This window comes from Aphidius gifuensis, linkage group LG2, assembly GCF_014905175.1.
Source record: "Aphidius gifuensis isolate YNYX2018 linkage group LG2, ASM1490517v1, whole genome shotgun sequence".
NCBI lineage: Eukaryota > Metazoa > Arthropoda > Insecta > Hymenoptera > Braconidae > Aphidius > Aphidius gifuensis.
The window spans coordinates 3,627,751-3,645,176 of NC_057789.1; the positions used below are offsets into that span (position 1 = coordinate 3,627,751).

At 23.2% G+C, this 17,426-nt stretch overlaps 5 protein-coding genes across 9 annotated transcripts; 2 read left to right on the forward strand and 3 right to left on the reverse strand.

Moving 5' to 3' along the window:
- The first annotated feature begins 68 nt into the window (after positions 1-68).
- LOC122848400 (protein halfway) lies at positions 69-4,870 on the forward strand. 5 transcript variants are annotated; one of them, XM_044146460.1, is made up of 8 exons: positions 69-333; positions 2,431-2,710; positions 2,773-3,078; positions 3,139-3,308; positions 3,508-3,690; positions 3,788-3,946; positions 4,020-4,136; positions 4,217-4,706. In XM_044146460.1, exons 2-8 carry the CDS (start codon positions 2,431-2,433, stop codon positions 4,490-4,492), a joined length of 1,491 nt encoding a protein of 496 aa, XP_044002395.1. In that variant the 5' UTR covers positions 69-333; the 3' UTR covers positions 4,493-4,706. The 5 variants fall into 5 exon arrangements, with proteins under 5 accessions (XP_044002395.1, XP_044002393.1, XP_044002394.1 ...); XM_044146458.1 differs by lacking the exon at positions 69-333 and adding an exon at positions 1,012-1,065 and having other exon boundaries at positions 4,217-4,583; XM_044146459.1 differs by lacking the exon at positions 69-333 and adding an exon at positions 1,015-1,153 and having other exon boundaries at positions 4,217-4,655.
- LOC122848383 (probable ATP-dependent RNA helicase DDX52) lies at positions 4,663-7,177 on the reverse strand. Its single transcript, XM_044146435.1, has 7 exons — positions 6,949-7,177; positions 6,584-6,853; positions 6,330-6,515; positions 5,509-6,255; positions 5,199-5,425; positions 4,947-5,117; positions 4,663-4,870 (listed from the first exon to the last, which is right to left on the reverse strand). The coding sequence occupies exons 1-7, from the start codon at positions 7,033-7,035 to the stop codon at positions 4,708-4,710; spliced, it is 1,851 nt and encodes a 616-aa protein (XP_044002370.1). The 5' UTR covers positions 7,036-7,177; the 3' UTR covers positions 4,663-4,707.
- Positions 7,178-7,527: 350 nt separating this feature from the next.
- Positions 7,528-8,482, reverse strand: LOC122848458 (40S ribosomal protein S19-like). The gene is made up of 3 exons (XM_044146540.1): positions 8,369-8,482; positions 8,212-8,282; positions 7,528-8,035 (listed from the first exon to the last, which is right to left on the reverse strand). Exons 2-3 carry the CDS (start codon positions 8,280-8,282, stop codon positions 7,636-7,638), a joined length of 471 nt encoding a protein of 156 aa, XP_044002475.1. The 5' UTR covers positions 8,369-8,482; the 3' UTR covers positions 7,528-7,635.
- Positions 8,483-8,738: 256 nt separating this feature from the next.
- On the forward strand, positions 8,739-9,519 carry LOC122848465 (PHD finger-like domain-containing protein 5A). The gene is made up of 3 exons (XM_044146546.1): positions 8,739-8,913; positions 9,026-9,216; positions 9,288-9,519. The coding sequence occupies exons 1-3, from the start codon at positions 8,862-8,864 to the stop codon at positions 9,375-9,377; spliced, it is 333 nt and encodes a 110-aa protein (XP_044002481.1). The 5' UTR covers positions 8,739-8,861; the 3' UTR covers positions 9,378-9,519.
- A 604-nt stretch (positions 9,520-10,123) lies between these two features.
- Positions 10,124-17,417, reverse strand: LOC122848377 (protein real-time). Its single transcript, XM_044146425.1, has 14 exons — positions 17,011-17,417; positions 15,096-15,245; positions 14,434-14,565; positions 14,222-14,350; positions 13,958-14,067; positions 13,338-13,714; positions 13,182-13,270; positions 12,945-13,082; positions 12,727-12,847; positions 12,518-12,642; positions 11,640-11,886; positions 11,439-11,566; positions 11,231-11,370; positions 10,124-11,159 (listed from the first exon to the last, which is right to left on the reverse strand). The coding sequence occupies exons 1-14, from the start codon at positions 17,071-17,073 to the stop codon at positions 11,090-11,092; spliced, it is 2,019 nt and encodes a 672-aa protein (XP_044002360.1). The 5' UTR covers positions 17,074-17,417; the 3' UTR covers positions 10,124-11,089.
- Between the last annotated feature and the right edge of the window lie 9 nt (positions 17,418-17,426).

The window sequence follows — 17,426 nt, forward strand, 5'->3', positions numbered from 1 at the left end:
TAATATTTTGTTTGCTCGATTGATAAAATCATCTCTACTTTATCAACAAAGTAAAAAAAAAATCGCACATGGCTTGTTGACATTTTTTTTTTTTATTTATAAAAATGTTCTTTGTTGTGTTTAAACTATTTTTGTTATTTAAATAATGTAATTTATATTAATTATAAATGTCTTACGTGTTGTTTAACATACTTTAAATATTTTTAATTAGTGAAAGTTCATTAAGAACAATCTAAAAGTGGATTTATTTTTGGTTGTGTTGTTTTTTTTTTACAGAGGAATCAAGTTTCTGTTTATATATGAGACACCAATGACAGACAAAGAAAAACAAAGGTATTTTTAATATTATTTCAAGCATAATAGAGTAAATATAAAATAAAAAAATAAAATATTTAACATTAACAATAAATAAACAATTTGTAAACCTATCAAATGTCATAATAAATTATTTAAGTTTTTTTAAACAAGTGGTTTTTATTCAATTTACAATAATTATTTAATATTTAATTAAAAAATTAAATTTATATCCAGCAAAAACAATTAAATTTAATTGAAAAAATGATCAAGTATTGAAATAATAATATTTTTTTGTTCAGTAAAAATATATTGCAAATAGAATTGACAATTAAGAGTCAATAGAAAAATCCTTCAAAAGAAGGCGGGACCTGTTTTGTATGCATACATTATTTTTTTAAAAAAAGTATAAAAAAAAACCACGAGAAATTAATAAATAAATGTAAAAAAAAGAAATTAAAAAAAAATGATCTATAGATCAATTTCAAGGCTCAGTATCTATTTTTAATAAACATTTTCCTACAACTAAAATATTGTTAAAAATAATTTTACCTAACTCTCTTTCTCTTTTTCCATCGAGTTGAATTTTAGAAAGGATTTTATAATAATTTTTTTTTTTATTTTTTTATATATTCTTTTAATATAACACTTGCTCGATCCCTCCCTCCCACCCACCTCCCTTTTTCCACGATATCTTTCAGGAAGCCATCGAAGAAATACACACAGTGTGTGTTTGTTCGAGCAATCGTGAATTTCGAGCTAAAAAAAAATGTATTTTTGATATCACAATCTATATTTAAAAAATAATATATAAAATAAATTATTTAAACATTTATTAAAACAAAAGAACAATGCAAAAGTAATTTAAATCGTTTTTATATAAATTTTTTTAACCAATTAATTAAGTTATTTTTTGTCAAGTGGATTATTTAATTTTTTTTCCTCAAAATTATTGACTGTGGTTTATAGTGAATATATTTTTTTTCATGGATATTTAAAGTATGTGTTTGTATCAATTTATAAATTAATGACGCGTAAATCACAATGATAGAGGGGATTAAAATAGTAGGAGGTCAATTTTGATTAATTTAAGTCGGAGCAAGTCAGAGTGAGGTCGAGACCAAGATGACCCTTTTTGTTGTAATTTTTGTAAATGGATTAATCACTTTGCAGCTTGTTTTATAATTTTTTTTTGTAACTATAAATATGAAAAACATTTTTAAAATCAAAAAATGAAAATTGAATGCATAAAAAATAATAATATTTTATTCTATAAATAAATAAAAATATAAATTGATATTAAAAATATAAATAATTCTTGATAATTTATAAAATTTTTCAAGTACATTTAGAAATTATAAAAATGATTATCATAAATGTGAGTAATATTTGTGTTTAATTGGTTTTTAGTTGATGATTAAATTCGATGTTGGTGACATTTATTTGTGGCAACTTTAATTGACACGTTTTAATTAAACTCTCAACTGTTGTATACAAAAATATACATGCAGTTTTTTTTTTTTTTTTTTAATTGTTATTTAACAAATGGATAACACGTTGTTATTGGCTGAATTAAATTACTGACTAATCATTTTATGTGACCTTCCAAGATATTTTTAAAAATTTGAAAAATAAAGTCGAGGAAAGATAATACTTTTAAATATATAAAAAAAAAAATAAACGATAAGCAAGTTTTATAAAAATGCTTGATGATCAATTCTCACTGTGATAAATAAAAATAAATTTTATTTATAAAGTATTTTTTTTTTTATTTTAAAAACAAAACTTTCACACGTAGAGTGTTGAAAGATAAAAAAATAGTCTCCAAGCATTATGTCCTTGGGAATAGAAAAAAAAAATTATAAAAATATTTCTATGACACCAGTTGATATAGTGACAAATACCTTAATCATTAAAAATAATTAAAAACTAATTAATAATAATATATTGTCTTGGAAAAAATTTTAAAATCATGTATTTGAAATAAAAAAAAATAAAATATTTATTTTTATTATTCGAAGGAAATAAAAATGTAAATAGGTCGACTGTTTATGATAAGGCTTATCACTTGTAAAACTTGTCTTTATAAAAATACAAAAATTAAGTAAACTACATGATTTTTTAATTTAATTTTAGATGAAGTGGTTGATTGTAATCCTCTGCTTTTATGCAGGATTTGCAAGTGGACGAACTGAAGAAGATCAAACATTGTCAATACCACAAATTGTAAATCAAACAATTCTAGCACCAGATCAATGTTTTTACAAAACAAAAGATGAATGTCCAAAAGTCATTAATCCAGATGATTGTCCATGTAAAAGAATACCAATTTATTCACAAGATTCACCAGATGAACAAGCTGTTTATTGTTGTAATCTTGATTCAAAAAATTTTGAAAGTAGTCTTGCTTGTGCCAGTAAGTTAAAATTATTTTATTTGTGTTTTATTGACACTAATAATACTATTTTTTCTTTGTAGATTATTCAAACCATGTATCATATTTACACATTAGAAATGCAACACTTGAATCATTCAATGTAACTGGTGTAAAATGGAGAAGACTAAAGTCACTTGCGTTAACAGATGGTAAAATAAAACGTATAAAAGATCAATTTTTCATGATGACACCAACACATTGTTTAAATTTATCAAACAATGGACTATTAGAAATTGAAAATAATTCATTTACAAGATTAGCGTTATTAAAAAGTCTTGATCTTTCATATAACAATATAACACATTTACCAGCAATTAGTGGACGTGAATTGTGGATTGATATTTCAGGTAAATTAATCATTAATAAATAAATAAAATTAATTTTTAATATATTTTTATTATTTAAAGGTACTAATACATTGTGGTGTCATGATATTTCTGAATATATTAATAAAACTGGTGAAAAACAAATTAAATTTAACAGAGAAAATGAAACAGTTTGTTCAGCAAGCAAAACTTGGCATTGGTTTAATACAACTGAACGAGTACCATTAAAACAAGTACAATATTTAAGTCGAGTAAGTAAAAAATAATTTTTATATTTTTTTGTAATAGTAAAAATATATTTTTTTTATCAGTGATAAATTAAAAATCTAAATGATCTTTATCAAAATGTAAATATAACAAATTTATTTACACAAATGAAAAAATAAAACATTTTTTAAAATCTTTTTTGTTTTTTGAATTGAATATTAAATTTGTATTTTTTTTTTTCAGCTTGAAACTGAATGCCCAAGAGGTTTAAATTGGCAATGTCATTGTAAATTTCGTCGTATGGATATTGTTGAAGGAAAACAACCAACATTAGCTGTTGAAGTTGACTGCACTGGTAATCAATTAACTGAATTACCACAAACTCTACCACACCATACAATTGCTTTAAATGTTTCAAACAACAATGTAACTAGATCAATGATATTTATTAATTTCCAAGAATTAAATAACATCAGTTGACTTAAAAAAAAATTTAATTATTTACTTTCTTTTCTATTTTTAGATAACAATTCTTGATGATCTCAGCACAAACCCAACATACGCTGATATGAGAGAATTTTATGCAGATTATAATAATATTTCATCGATAAATAAATTAGAAGGTTCAAAATTTTTAGAAAATTATGCTATTTTGAGTCTTCGTTATAATAAAATAAGCACTGTGAGTTATTTTTTTTTTTGTTCATTTTTAATTTAATTAAGATATTAATTGGCATGTATTTTAATTTAATTAGCTACCAACTTATATTTTATCACCAACAATACAAGAAAATACAAGTTCATCAGCACGATCCATCAAAATTGGTGGAAATGAATTACACTGTGATTGTAATACTGCAAAATTTCTCAAAGTAAAAATAAAAAAATTAATTATAATAATTAAAATTTAGTATTATAGGAATTTTGATAATTAAATATTAATTAATTAAAGGTTTGGCTTCAATCAAGAATAATGGATGCTGATGAAGTACTATGTGAAAATGTTAAAGAAAAAGTTGTTGAACTTGAGCCACTTAAAATGTGTGTTTATCCTGGTGATTGGACTGATTATATTTATTATATTATTGCTGGTGAAATTATATTACTTGTTAGTTTAATAACAAAAGTAACATATGATTATTGGGTATTTAAATCAAAAGGATACTTGCCTTGGCCAGCAAATAAAATGCCAAAATTACCTTGTGATTGGCTGTGTGAAATGGATTAATTTACGTTAATTAAATCATTTTTTTTTTATACGTAACTATTAATTAATTTGACTGATTTTTTTAAATGTATACTCTGATAAAAAATAATCAAAAATTATTTTAATAATATAATAGTATAAATTTCATAAATAAAATTAATTTTTTGTTTTTATTATTCAAAATGTGTACATTTTTTTTTTTTTTCATCAGCTAAATTATAATTATAAAAAAAAATTTAAGATTTTTCAGTAGATGATTTAATTTTTTTATCTACTGTTTTTTTAATTTTTTTTGTTTTTTGAACCGATTCATTAGCTGTTTTTGTTTTACGATTTTTATCATTTAATTTATTTTTTAGTTTATTGCTTTTAACTTTATCTGTTTCACTTTTTTGTTTCCTGCAAATCAAAAATAATATTTAGTATTAAAAAAAAATATTTAATTAATTAATTTTTATATTGTAAAAGTACTTACATTGCATCAGCTATTCTTTGTCTTTTATTTTTGAACTTTACAATAGTAGATATTGAAGCACGTTTTGGTGTTTCAAGTTCTTTCTTTTTACGATCACGTTTATTCCATTTTTTCATTGCCAACATGTACTCTGGTACTTCACAGCCAGATGCCTTCATAATTGCAGCAATACTATTATTAGAAAAAATAAATAAATAAAATTATTATCATAAAAGAAACTATTACTATTTTATTATTTTTAAATTAATTTACCTTCGAAGATTAATAGTATCTTGTTCAGTAAAAAACGTTATAGCTTTTCCTTTGTGACCAGCTCTTCCAGTTCTACCAATTCTATGAACATACGAAATAGCTGATGGTGGAAAATCATAATTAATAACAAGATTAACACCTTTAAAATCAATACCACGAGCCATAACTTCAGAGCAAATTAAAACCCATATTTTTCCTTCACGAAAACATCGTACAACATTGTCTCTCTGTAAAGAAAATTTAAAATTAAAAAATATTACACAATAATTATTTAATAATTAATTTTTAAAAAATAAAAATATAAACTAACTTGAGTTGGTGTTCTTTCAGAATGAATAGTATCAACATTAATACCATCATAAATAAGTTCTTTAAATAATTCTTCAGCTCTTTCTGTGCTTTGTACAAATATTAAAACTGGTGGTGCCATTCCTTCATTAATAATATTTCTCATTGCAACCAATTTACCTCTTTCACTACCAACAAATAATATTTGTTGATCAACATCTTCAGCAGCAGCATTTCTCTGTCCAATTGTAACATTTATTAAACTTTTAAGGTTATGTCTACACCATTTAGCAACAACAGCTGTATTTGTTGCACTAAACATAACAGTACAAAGTTTTTCATTTGTACAAGCATTTATTATTTCATTAATTTGTTCACGAAAACTTCTTTTACCATCTTCAAAAAGTTTATCAGCTTCATCAATAACTAACCATTCAATATTTTTTAATGATATTGCTGGTGGATCATGATTTAATAAATCCAATAAACGTTTTGGTGGTGTTATTAATATATCAAATTTTTGTGAACTATTTGGTCCATATTTTGTCATTGCTTGATTTGGTTTACTTATTGTGTGAACACGAAAATCACGACCTTCTGATAAACGTATACATTCATGATATGTTTGTTTAGCAAGTTCACGACTTGGTGATATTATTAATGCACGAAAACCAAGTTTTTTTGGTTCTTTTAAATGATGAATTATTGGAATTAAAAATGATGCTGTTTTTCCTGATCCAGTTGGTGCACATGCCAGTGTTTGTCGTTTCTAAAAATAGACAAAAATATATCATTTGCTTGGAAATTGTTTAAGCTATTTTATTATTTTGTTTGTTTATTTACCTCTAATAAAATTGGAATTGCTTGCATTTGAATTGGAGTTGGTACTTTATATCCACAATTTTTTATATTTTCAATTAAATCATTTGAAACATTATAAGATTCTGACAATTTATCAAAACTATCAATTGGCTTTGGAACTTGTCTTCCAACAACAGATATTCTATTTTTATTTCTAAATTCATTTATCTAAAAAATTTAATAAACAAATTATTAATTATATTACAATTGTATTTCTACTTAAATTAAAAATATACCTTTTCTTTTTCTTGTTGAAGTATTTTAACTTCATTCATAATTTTTTTCTTTTTCTTTTTAATTTTACTTCCATCACTTGGTACTGTCATTCCATCAAGTAAAGTCAGGGTTGTTTGTTTATTTTTATTAAATGATTTATCATCATTTTCATCATTCGACTCATCTTCAACTTCTTGAATTTTTCTTTTTTTTGATGAAACAACATTTTCATTATCTGTTTTTTCAATTTTTATTTTAACATCATCAGTTGATTGTTTTTTTGATCCTAACTAAAATATAATCAATTAATTAATAACATTAATTAATATGATTTTTAATTAATAAATAAACATTTATTTTCAGGTTAATTATTTTTACAACTCACGTGAAATCTATCAGCATCTTTTTTATATTTATTTTTGTTAAATTTCACACCAGCTGATAGTGTGGCAAATATATCAAAACTATCCATGGCTAATTTTTTTAACAAACTGTTATTTAATCAACAAATAAATTAAATATTTATATATATTTTTGTTGAAAGACCAAAAGCACGTGTTAAATCTCTCTTCAACTTGTCAACAACTGCTCGAGAGAGAAAAACGACCAAATCCAAAGAAAATTAGGGCTTTTTTTATCCGATAGACGGCGACACGATATTTAACAATAACAAAAACAATTAAACAATAATTAATTTAATTAACAATTGTCTCTTATTTATACGAAATTTTAGGATTATCTATTTTTACATTGGATCGATAGAAATACAGTTAATTATCTGAATGATTAACTCTAATAGTTGACCTTGAAAATTAGCATAAAAAAGAAACGACTGCACCAGGTCCAATTTGCAGCTGATAAAAATACTTGATGATTGTTTTGATAAAGGAATCAACTTAAAATTTTTTTTTTTATGGAGAAAATAATCTAGAGGTTTTGAGTAATAATAAACAAAATAATCATGTAAATTGTAAAAATTGTTTTTACTTTTTTCAGTTATTGCAATTGTTTACAAAAGCAGATTGTTTTTTAATAAAGTAATATTTTTTATAAATACAAAAAATGATGAATTTTAAAGAACAAGTGTTTCTTGCATTTTCATTTGTTTAGTGCTCTTGGCTTTGACCTGAGCAGCAATACGATCAAGATCACGACGTCCAGCAGCAGTGAGTACACGTCCACCACCATGTTGTTCATCTTTTTCAATGAGTTTTACTGCTTCAAGACTTTGAAGTACTCTACGTGCAATACCACCTGATGATCTGCAAAAATGACTTGGTTGTGTTCCATTACGTTTACGACCACCAAATATTTTTGTTATTGCACCAACACCAACTGGACTGCGTAAGTAAATATGACGAATAACAGCAGCACAACGTGTGTAATACCAGTCTTGATCATATGGTGCCAATTCCTTGAAACGTGCTGTCTTGACAATGTCAGCCCATTCTGGGACAGGCATCTTACCAGTCCTACAAAACAATTATTATTATTATTATTATTATTTATGAATGATTAATTTTTCAAGTCAATTTAACAAATACATAAATTGTTCATCATTTTTTTTAATGAAAAAAAATGTATGCATTTCATGATTTTGCCTTGATTGAACACAATTTTTGAGGTTAAAAATTAATTAATTACTTACTTTTTCAAGAAGGCAGCAAATGCTACCACAAATTTTTGTTGATCAACGTCTTTAAGTGTTACTGAAGGCATCTAGAATAATACAAAATAATTATATTGATTAATATGAAATAAAAGTAATTGTTATTTATTATTAATCTTTGTTTAATTAAACTCACTGTTGATGTCCAATGGAAAGCAATGGGAAAGAACAATATTTTCTTTTTTTTTTTTTGATCTCACACCGGTAATCAGAGCTGTGTAAATTGAGCAATTTTTAAGTTTTTTACGAGACACTCAGTAAGCTACTTGTAAGTTACTGTAAATTCAAAAAAGTTATTTATTGTTTTTAATGATAAAAAACATAAATAATAACTATCCTGAATTAAAATTATTTAAATTAAATTTATCAAATAATTAGCAGCTATTAATTTAGTGGATTTATGAAGAAAATCAAAGAAAATTAGAGGCAAAATGTATTTTGATTTTTGATTGGTTATATTTAAAACTAGAACATCTAGTGTTTTTTTAGTTACAATTATAATTTGAGCTAGGGAAAATGGCTGCGTACTTATTAATCATGATTTAATGTTGTGTTGCAATATTGAGTATTTTTTTAATAAATTATAACAAACACTATTATTTATAAATATTTAAATTAAATTTTAAAAAATGGCTAAGCATCATCCTGATCTTATTTTCTGCAGGAAACAACCAGGTGTTGGTGAGTAATTAATAGCCTTAAAATTTTTGTTTTTATAATAATTGTACTTGTCAATTATTTGATATGTTGTATTTTTGTTTATGTATTATTAAATAATTTTTTGTTTATGCAGCAATTGGAAGACTATGTGAAAAATGCGATGGAAAATGTGTAATTTGTGATTCATATGTGAGACCTTGTACATTGGTGAGAATTTGTGATGAATGTAATTATGGATCTTATCAAGGAAGATGTGTAATTTGTGGTGGACCAGGTGTATCAGATGCTTATTACTGCAAAGAATGCACAATCCAAGAAAAAGACGTAAATATTATTACTAAATTAATACTAACAATTATAAAAAACAAATATTAAATGTTTATTTTATTTTTCAGAGAGATGGTTGTCCAAAGATTGTAAATCTTGGCAGCTCAAAAACTGATCTCTTTTACGAAAGAAAAAAATATGGTTTCAAAAGAAGATAAATATTTTATTTTATTAACTAAATAAAAAAAAAAAAACAATTGTATCAACACACACACAGACAAATAAATAAATAAATATAAGATTTCCAATTTTGTAATTTGAAGTTTAAGAGCAGATAGAATATTAGAAAAATAAAATAATTAAATTTAACGTGAGTATTATTTTATTTTAAATTTATTAACATAATTTTTATTATTAATAAAAATTAATTTAAACAGCTAAAGGAATGTAAAACAATTTTTTGACAGTATTTCTATTGAACTGTTTATACATATAATATATTTTCTCTTTTAATTTTAACATTTAATAAAGTTTCTAAAAAATATCATTTAAATGGAATACAGTGATAAACATTGATTTTAAAAATTTTCACAGCTACTCAACTATTTATTTATTTTTAAATTAATAAATGCATAGCTGTTTTTATTATTGTAATAATTTTAAACTGAGCATTAAATTTTTTTTCTTTTTTTTTCTTTTCGTTTAATTGAATCACTTGGTTTATTCCGATTGTAACATATTTGGTCGGCGTTATATTTTTTTTATTTTATTATTATTCAATAAAAGAAAAATTGATTTATTTTTATCGAGGGTTTTTTTAAAAAAATCTAATATAATTTTTGTCTTAATTCTATAATTCTAGTAATTTATTTAATTGAACTTGTTTCGAATATTAATTAACTATTTATTTGAATATATTTATCGTTGATATTTTATATTGACCAGAGATAAATTCTACAATAATTGAGTGAAAAGAAAATTTATCTAGTCATCTATTTGATTAATTAACAAAACATTACGTATATTTAAAAAATTTTAAAAACATGGAACAATCTACAAATTATTACGATAATAATTAATGCTATTAATTTATTATTAATTATTTTTTTGTTTACTTTCTAGACACAGGTTTTCGACTAACTCGACTAATTAATTCTATCATATGTATTTTTTTTTTGTCATCTTCTTTTATCTCAGAAAAAAAAAAGAAAACTTGACATTCTTATTGTTAAAAATTACGTTTGTTATTGAAAAAAGTATTTCATGATAAAAATTATATTTGTTAACATACCATCTACTGTTAAAAACATTTAAATAATTTTTTTTTTATTACTGGTTTATATTGTCACTGTGTCAATGTTATATTTGCATAAAAATTTAAATAAAAAAAATATTGCTTTTATGAAGAGAGCAAAATAAAATAATATATTTACAAATATTAATCACCCTCGATGGAAGAAATAATTGATCAACTTTTTAATTAATCTTTTTTTAAAATCTGTTTCAAAATAAAAATATATACTATATTTGTTTTCATCGTTTAAAACATGCACGGAATATTTTTTAATCTTTTCACTTTTTTTCTATCATTCAATGTTTTTTTTTTTTTTATGAAAATAACTTGTCACTCAATTGTGATGAAACATCTCAATAACAATTGTAAATCAATAATTAAATAACACTTGATATCTTTTTCATTTTAAATAAATTTTTCTCTCTCCTTTTCTTTTGATATATTTTTCATTAAATTCTGATAATTGACGAAATTAATATTGAAATTCAAAAATTATATTATCTTGCTGCCTATGATTGAGTTTTAATTTTGGTTCTTGTGTTCAAATATTTTTAAAATAATTTATCATTCAGTATTTTCTTGAAAGAATATTAAACTTGGATCGATACTGAAATTTTTTTTGGACCACTCTGCATCTCATCTGGACAGTGAAGAGCTTGCAAATGATTTTGAACTAACTGCTGATTGTAAACTCATCATTGATCCTCTAAATATAAACATCGAATCATTATTCTCATCTTGAAAATTTTTTTATTATTAATTTAAGTAAATAAATACCTATAGTGTGCAGATGGTAATACTTCATGGAAATACATAAGCTGTGCTTTATGTGCACTTATTGATGGAAGAAATTCACCCTCATCTGGATTTTTCCATTGAAGTACATAAGTACCTGGTTCTTGTACAATATGTGTTCCCTTTAAAAAATAAAAAAATAGTTAAATATCATCAACATCTCCTTAGCAATGTTACAAATAATATTTACCTGAATACTTTCACCATCATGACAAACAACACTTGGCTCAACTTTGACACAATTGACACCCTCTTTCCATTCTTTCAATAAAGTTTCTTTTCCATCAAAATCATTTATAGAAACTTCTGATGTTGTTGCTAGAAAAAATAACAATTATATTACTAAATTTATAAACAGATTGTTTTTTTGTTACATGGAATGTATATTTACCTTTTTCAGTGTCAATATTGTCTGTATTTTTTTCATGTAAAACAGTAAATATAACATTGTGTCTCATGACATCAAAATCCCAAGTTAAAACAGCTCCAACATCGTTTGTATTTATTGCAACATGATGCACCTGACCATGACTCAGACTAATTGAATTGTAAAGACTATGACCATTGTCACTTGTTGGATTTTCAAAGTCAATTTTATAAAGATTTTTTGGTACTGTTCCATTCTCTGTTAAATTTGTCTGAAAAATATAAATACATTATTAAATATATATTTTTTTTAATTAATTGTTTTAAAAACATCAATTTTTTTTCAAGTTTATTCAATTTTTATATGTTTTTTTTTTCATTAAAACATAAGACACATTGATTGTTTTGTGCCAACACACAGATAATGCTCATATCAATCACTAAAATACATAAAAAAAAATTAATCCAAATAAGTACAAATATAAATTATTATTATTATATTATTTTTGCTTTGGGTTAAGTGCAGTTAATTTTGTTATCAATGTGTTTATGATTAAAGTGGATTGTCACATAACATCACGATATACAATAAACATTAAATAATAATACGTCAAAAAATAATGATTTTTTTTCTACATTTGACTTGAATAAAATGCCAAATTAATTAACGATTTTTTATCTTTTTTTGTTCGTTCAAATTTTGCTCTTACACTGGTTATTGATACGTTGTCAGAATAAAATCTCGGCGGTACTGTTAGTTGTTCAACTGATATAATTTCCTATTTACCCAAAATTAATATTTTTAAAATTTTAAAATTAAAACTTATAAAATTGGGTAAATTATTTTAATTACTTGTTTTTTTTTTTTTTTGTTAAATTAATATTTATTTATGATTTATTTACCTCTGATGGACCACCCAAAAAATCAGGAATATATTCTGGATCAATGTAGTCAGTTAGACCACCTTCAACTTGTTCTTGATAATCCGTACCACAGTAAAATATAAATTTATTTCTTGTATTTTCATCTGAAATAGTAAAAATATTATCAAGTTAAAAATTAATTATTTAAATAATTTATCAGTAATTTTAATTTAATTAATTTATCTTACGAATAAAAGTACTGATAAGTGTCCAGAGAATTGGAAAACATCTTGGTGCTCTGATAATCAATACTCTGCCCATTGTTTCTGGATAATTTGCCTCGACAATTTCGATAATTCTCAACAGAGCCTAGTAAATAGAAAAAAAAATAAACAACAAATCAATACACTGAGATTCCATTTATACAAAAGATAAAAAAAAAAAAAAATAGTATTGACAAATGTACCTTGATACCAGGTCTCCACAAGTGTCTCATGTTAAGTCCCTCTAAATCAATAAGAAGACACCACTGTGATACAGGATGTCCCAACAAAGTTGTGGCTTCTTCCATCAGCAACAGGCCCTCCTCACAAATATGTAAAGCCTATAAATTTTTTAAATTAAAATAAAACACTCCTTTCCAATTTAGCCAATTATTTTCTATGCTTTTTTTTCTTTTGATAAATAATTAATTTGTACATACTAGTAGCAATAACTCATCCTCTCCAATCGATTTAAGTAGGCCTTTAACGTCCATTTGACCCAATCTTAAAATATAAAGTGGTCTACCATCTAAAATTAAAAAAATAATTAGTTTAGGATAATAAAGATGTTTATTATTTATTTTATTAAGACAAACCTTTATCAGAATGATGCCAACCACCAGGAAAATAATCTTTAACAACTTGTGGTGCTTCATATTCATCAAGCAATTTATCAATTTGATACTTTTTACGCCAATGTAATGACTGTGTTAACATATCTTTAGCTTTTTCAACAATAAATTCACGTCCACGTAAAAAACGTAATAATGTTGAATCATTTGGTACTGATGAACCACGTAATTCTTGCATACTTTGACGTAGCTGTACAAGTCTACTTTCTTGCATTAAATCAAGTTTTCCAAGATATCTTTCAATATAGTCTGATGATAATTGTTGAATTTTATTTATACTTGGTAATTTTGTTGTTGCTGATTCACTTTTAACATCTTTTGTTGTTTCATCTTTTTCCATTCTTTAAAATTAAAAATTAAATGTTTATCATAAAAAAAAAAATAAATGACGAATAAAGAAAAATTTTATTCAAGAACTAAAATGAATTTAAAAACTTTTAGCTTAATCTTTTGAAATATTTTTAATATTAAACAAGAGTATTTTAATAATCAAGCTTTTAAAAAAAATAAAAACTTTTAAAGTAGTAAATTTTATTATTTAAAAATAAAAAGAAAAAAATTATTAAAATATTTAAATAACTTACGTTTTTTCATCAACTGGGGATTGTGCTTTTTCTGGGTCAACCCAGGGAGCCACGTGTGTCACCCCTTCTTTTTTCAATTCATTAATAAAATACTCAATGATTTCCTTTCCCTGATGACCAGAAAAAAAAAAAACGTGTTAAATAAATAATCAACTCGTAATACAAGTCATTATTTTTAAATTAAAAAATTAATATTAATAGTAATTATTAAAATAGCAAATGAAATTTAAGACACTGCAGGTTGTTATTGATTTATTTAAATACCTTGGCGATATTTTGAGCATACTGTTTCATTGCTAACTTTTCCATTGAATTTTCGAAACCAAAAAAATTTTTAATATCAAGACTTGCTGTTTGTTCGAAACAAGTCCATTCTGGATTTTCTGGGTGAACCTGAAATATATTTTTTTATCATCATCATTATCATAGCTTATAAAATTTAATTTTATATTTTTTATTTATAATTTTTTACTTACAAAATATCGACATTTTTCTATGACAGAAACACGAGTTGCAAAACTTTCGTTCCATGCTTCAATTTCTAATTTACTATTGCGTCTATCCAGAATATTTTTTTGAATAAAATAAACATAATCAACTCCAATTATCTAAAAAAAAATTATAAAATTTTATATTAACGTAACAAAAAAATGATATTTAAATTTATAAATAAATATATAATTTTATTAATTTCGTAGATATTTTTTTAAATTAAATAATAAAAAATTACGAATAATACAAGCAAAGTAAATTAATAATTTATATCAAGATTGATTTATCAAAATTCACGATAACAACTGATATTTACACGAAAAAATTATGATAACATCGAGTATTTATTTTTATTTTTTACTCTGTTGCAAGTTTTGTGTGTTTACATGCTAAAAAAAAATGAATTATTTACAATAATTTAAAAGATGATTTACAAAGTCTAATATTCTGTATTCTTTGAGTCGTAAATTGAGATAAAAATTGAATAAACAAATAAACTCGTGATAAAAACAAATAAAATTATTGCGTAGACATTATTGTGTTATAAATTTTAATCTTTTCTTTTAATTTTTCTATCAAAAACCAGAATAATTTTGCAATAAAATTACATATATTATTTAAATAATTAAATGATAATGATTATTACTTTTTTGAGAATATAAGGTGCTTCAACATTTAGTTTACATTTACGTTCAGTTGTTCTTATTGATCCATCTTGTGATTCTTCATCAAGTGTCACATCACATCCAACAAAAACAGGTATTTGTGGACAAGTTGGAAATCGTCTTTCATAAGCCTGTAATAAAAAAATAAATAAATTCAATAACAATACTTGAGGTAAAAAAAAAAAACGAAATTTAAATAATAAAAGACTCGAATAAAAATAGACATTCAATAAAATACTTTTCCTTGAATTATTAATTAGTACTCATAAAACTTTTTTTATTTTTTATTTACCTTTTTTATCAATCAAATAAATAAATATATGTCTACATGTAAAACTAAGTTGAAGGTCTGTAATTGTAACTTCAATGACAAGGTATATTTTTTTTTTTTAAATTTAATATTTGACCATGAGACATATGTTATTTTCATAATTATCTATAATCACGTGATACACTAAAAATATCATCATTATCATCATCATCATTTGTCTGATTGATAAAAAAATAAACAAATAAATTTTAAAATAAAAAAATAGTTGTTTGTTAATAAATAAAATGAAAGCCTTAAATTAATTAATCATGATTTTTTTTCAAGTTTAATGTCCTTCATGAAAATTGAGGTAAAAAAAATAAAAAAAAATAATAAAATAAAAGTTCATTTAACATATTTTAATTGGTCCATAAATTATGAGTCATTTTTTTTTTATTATTAAATAACAATAGTTGATGTTTTTTGGAATAAAAATATATTTTTTTAAACTCGATTATTTTGTTGACAAGTTTTTTTTACTTCGTTATTTAATTAACGATTAATTGTTATTATTTTTCAATTGGATATAACATTTGTTTGACTTAGAAAATAACAATGTTAAAAAAAATAAAATATAGTTGATAGTGTAACTAGTGTAACGAGTGACATAGTAATTATTTTTTATTGGATGTTATGTGCATCCGGAGGGTTTCATACAATTTATTTTCCCCCTACAACATTCTGAGCTTTCATTAGCGTTTCAAAATATTTAAAAAAAAAAAAAAAAGATAAATCTAAAAACTATTTAATTGTTATTATAAATAATTATAAATAATTATAAATAATTATAAATAATTATAAATACTTTTTATTGGGTTGAATGAAGAAAAAAAAAAAGCTTTAAATTTTAAAAGGACAACTCACGTGCACGTCATTCATTAATAATGACGTATAAAATATTTATTTATTTTCTTGCAATAAAAAGAGAAAGAGAGAGAATACTTTGAATAACGCACAAGAGAAAGAAAAAAAAAATATTGAGCCTCTGTATGGCATACAAAAGGTTGTGCTATTTTTATTTTTACACTTGACTCCAAAAATATTCCAGTTGGAAATTTTTTTTTTAATCGATTATTATTTATGACGACAATGATGATAATGAATTAAAAGTTGAATGAAATTATTATTATCATTTATTAATTTATTAATAATTTATTTATCATTATTATTAAACTCAAATAATTATTTATTTAATGAATAATCTACAAAATATAAATGAAAATAATTATTTATAAAAAAGTGAAAGGAAACTTTACATTAATTTTGTTGCTAAGTTCAGTTTATTTAAATAAATTAATGAAAAAAAAATTAAAAAATGCGTCCTATTTGTTGTAGGTGAATATAAACTTTAAAAATTTATAATCAATTATTAATTTTATTGATAATTTGATTGTTAAACAAATTACTCCAAAAAAAAAATTTTTTTTGAGTAATCTCAATTTATTTCTTTGTCTCTAAGTGTGTACTTGCAGCTATTTAATTGTTTTTTTTTTCTAATGTAGACTATAACAATGACAATAAATAAAACAAATTTATATATCTATTAAGATAGTATTATATAAAAAATTAGTATTAAAATAACAAACCAGCATAACGAGTGCAAAAGGATGCTTGTAAACTCGAACTGGTGATTGATATTGTTGAACCATTTTGTCACTTTTTTTTTTTTAAATAATGATTATTATTTGTATATAAATATATTATTGTAAAATCGTATATTTTTTATTTTTTTGATAAACCACAATTTTCTACGTATTTTTATTAAAATTATTGCTCACTTTCACTAGGAAGTTTATTCACTAAAAAAAAAACAGTTTAAATTATCATTTAGAATTGTTTGTTTATTTTTTTTTTTGGAGTATCAGGGGTTTGTTATTTTTTTTTTGTTTATGGCTATTTGAGACGATTAAAATAATATTATTAATTTCTTGAATGAAATGTCAACTCGCGACGTCACGGAACTATGTAGTACGTGAGAACCCCAGCGAGAACTGCTGCTGAG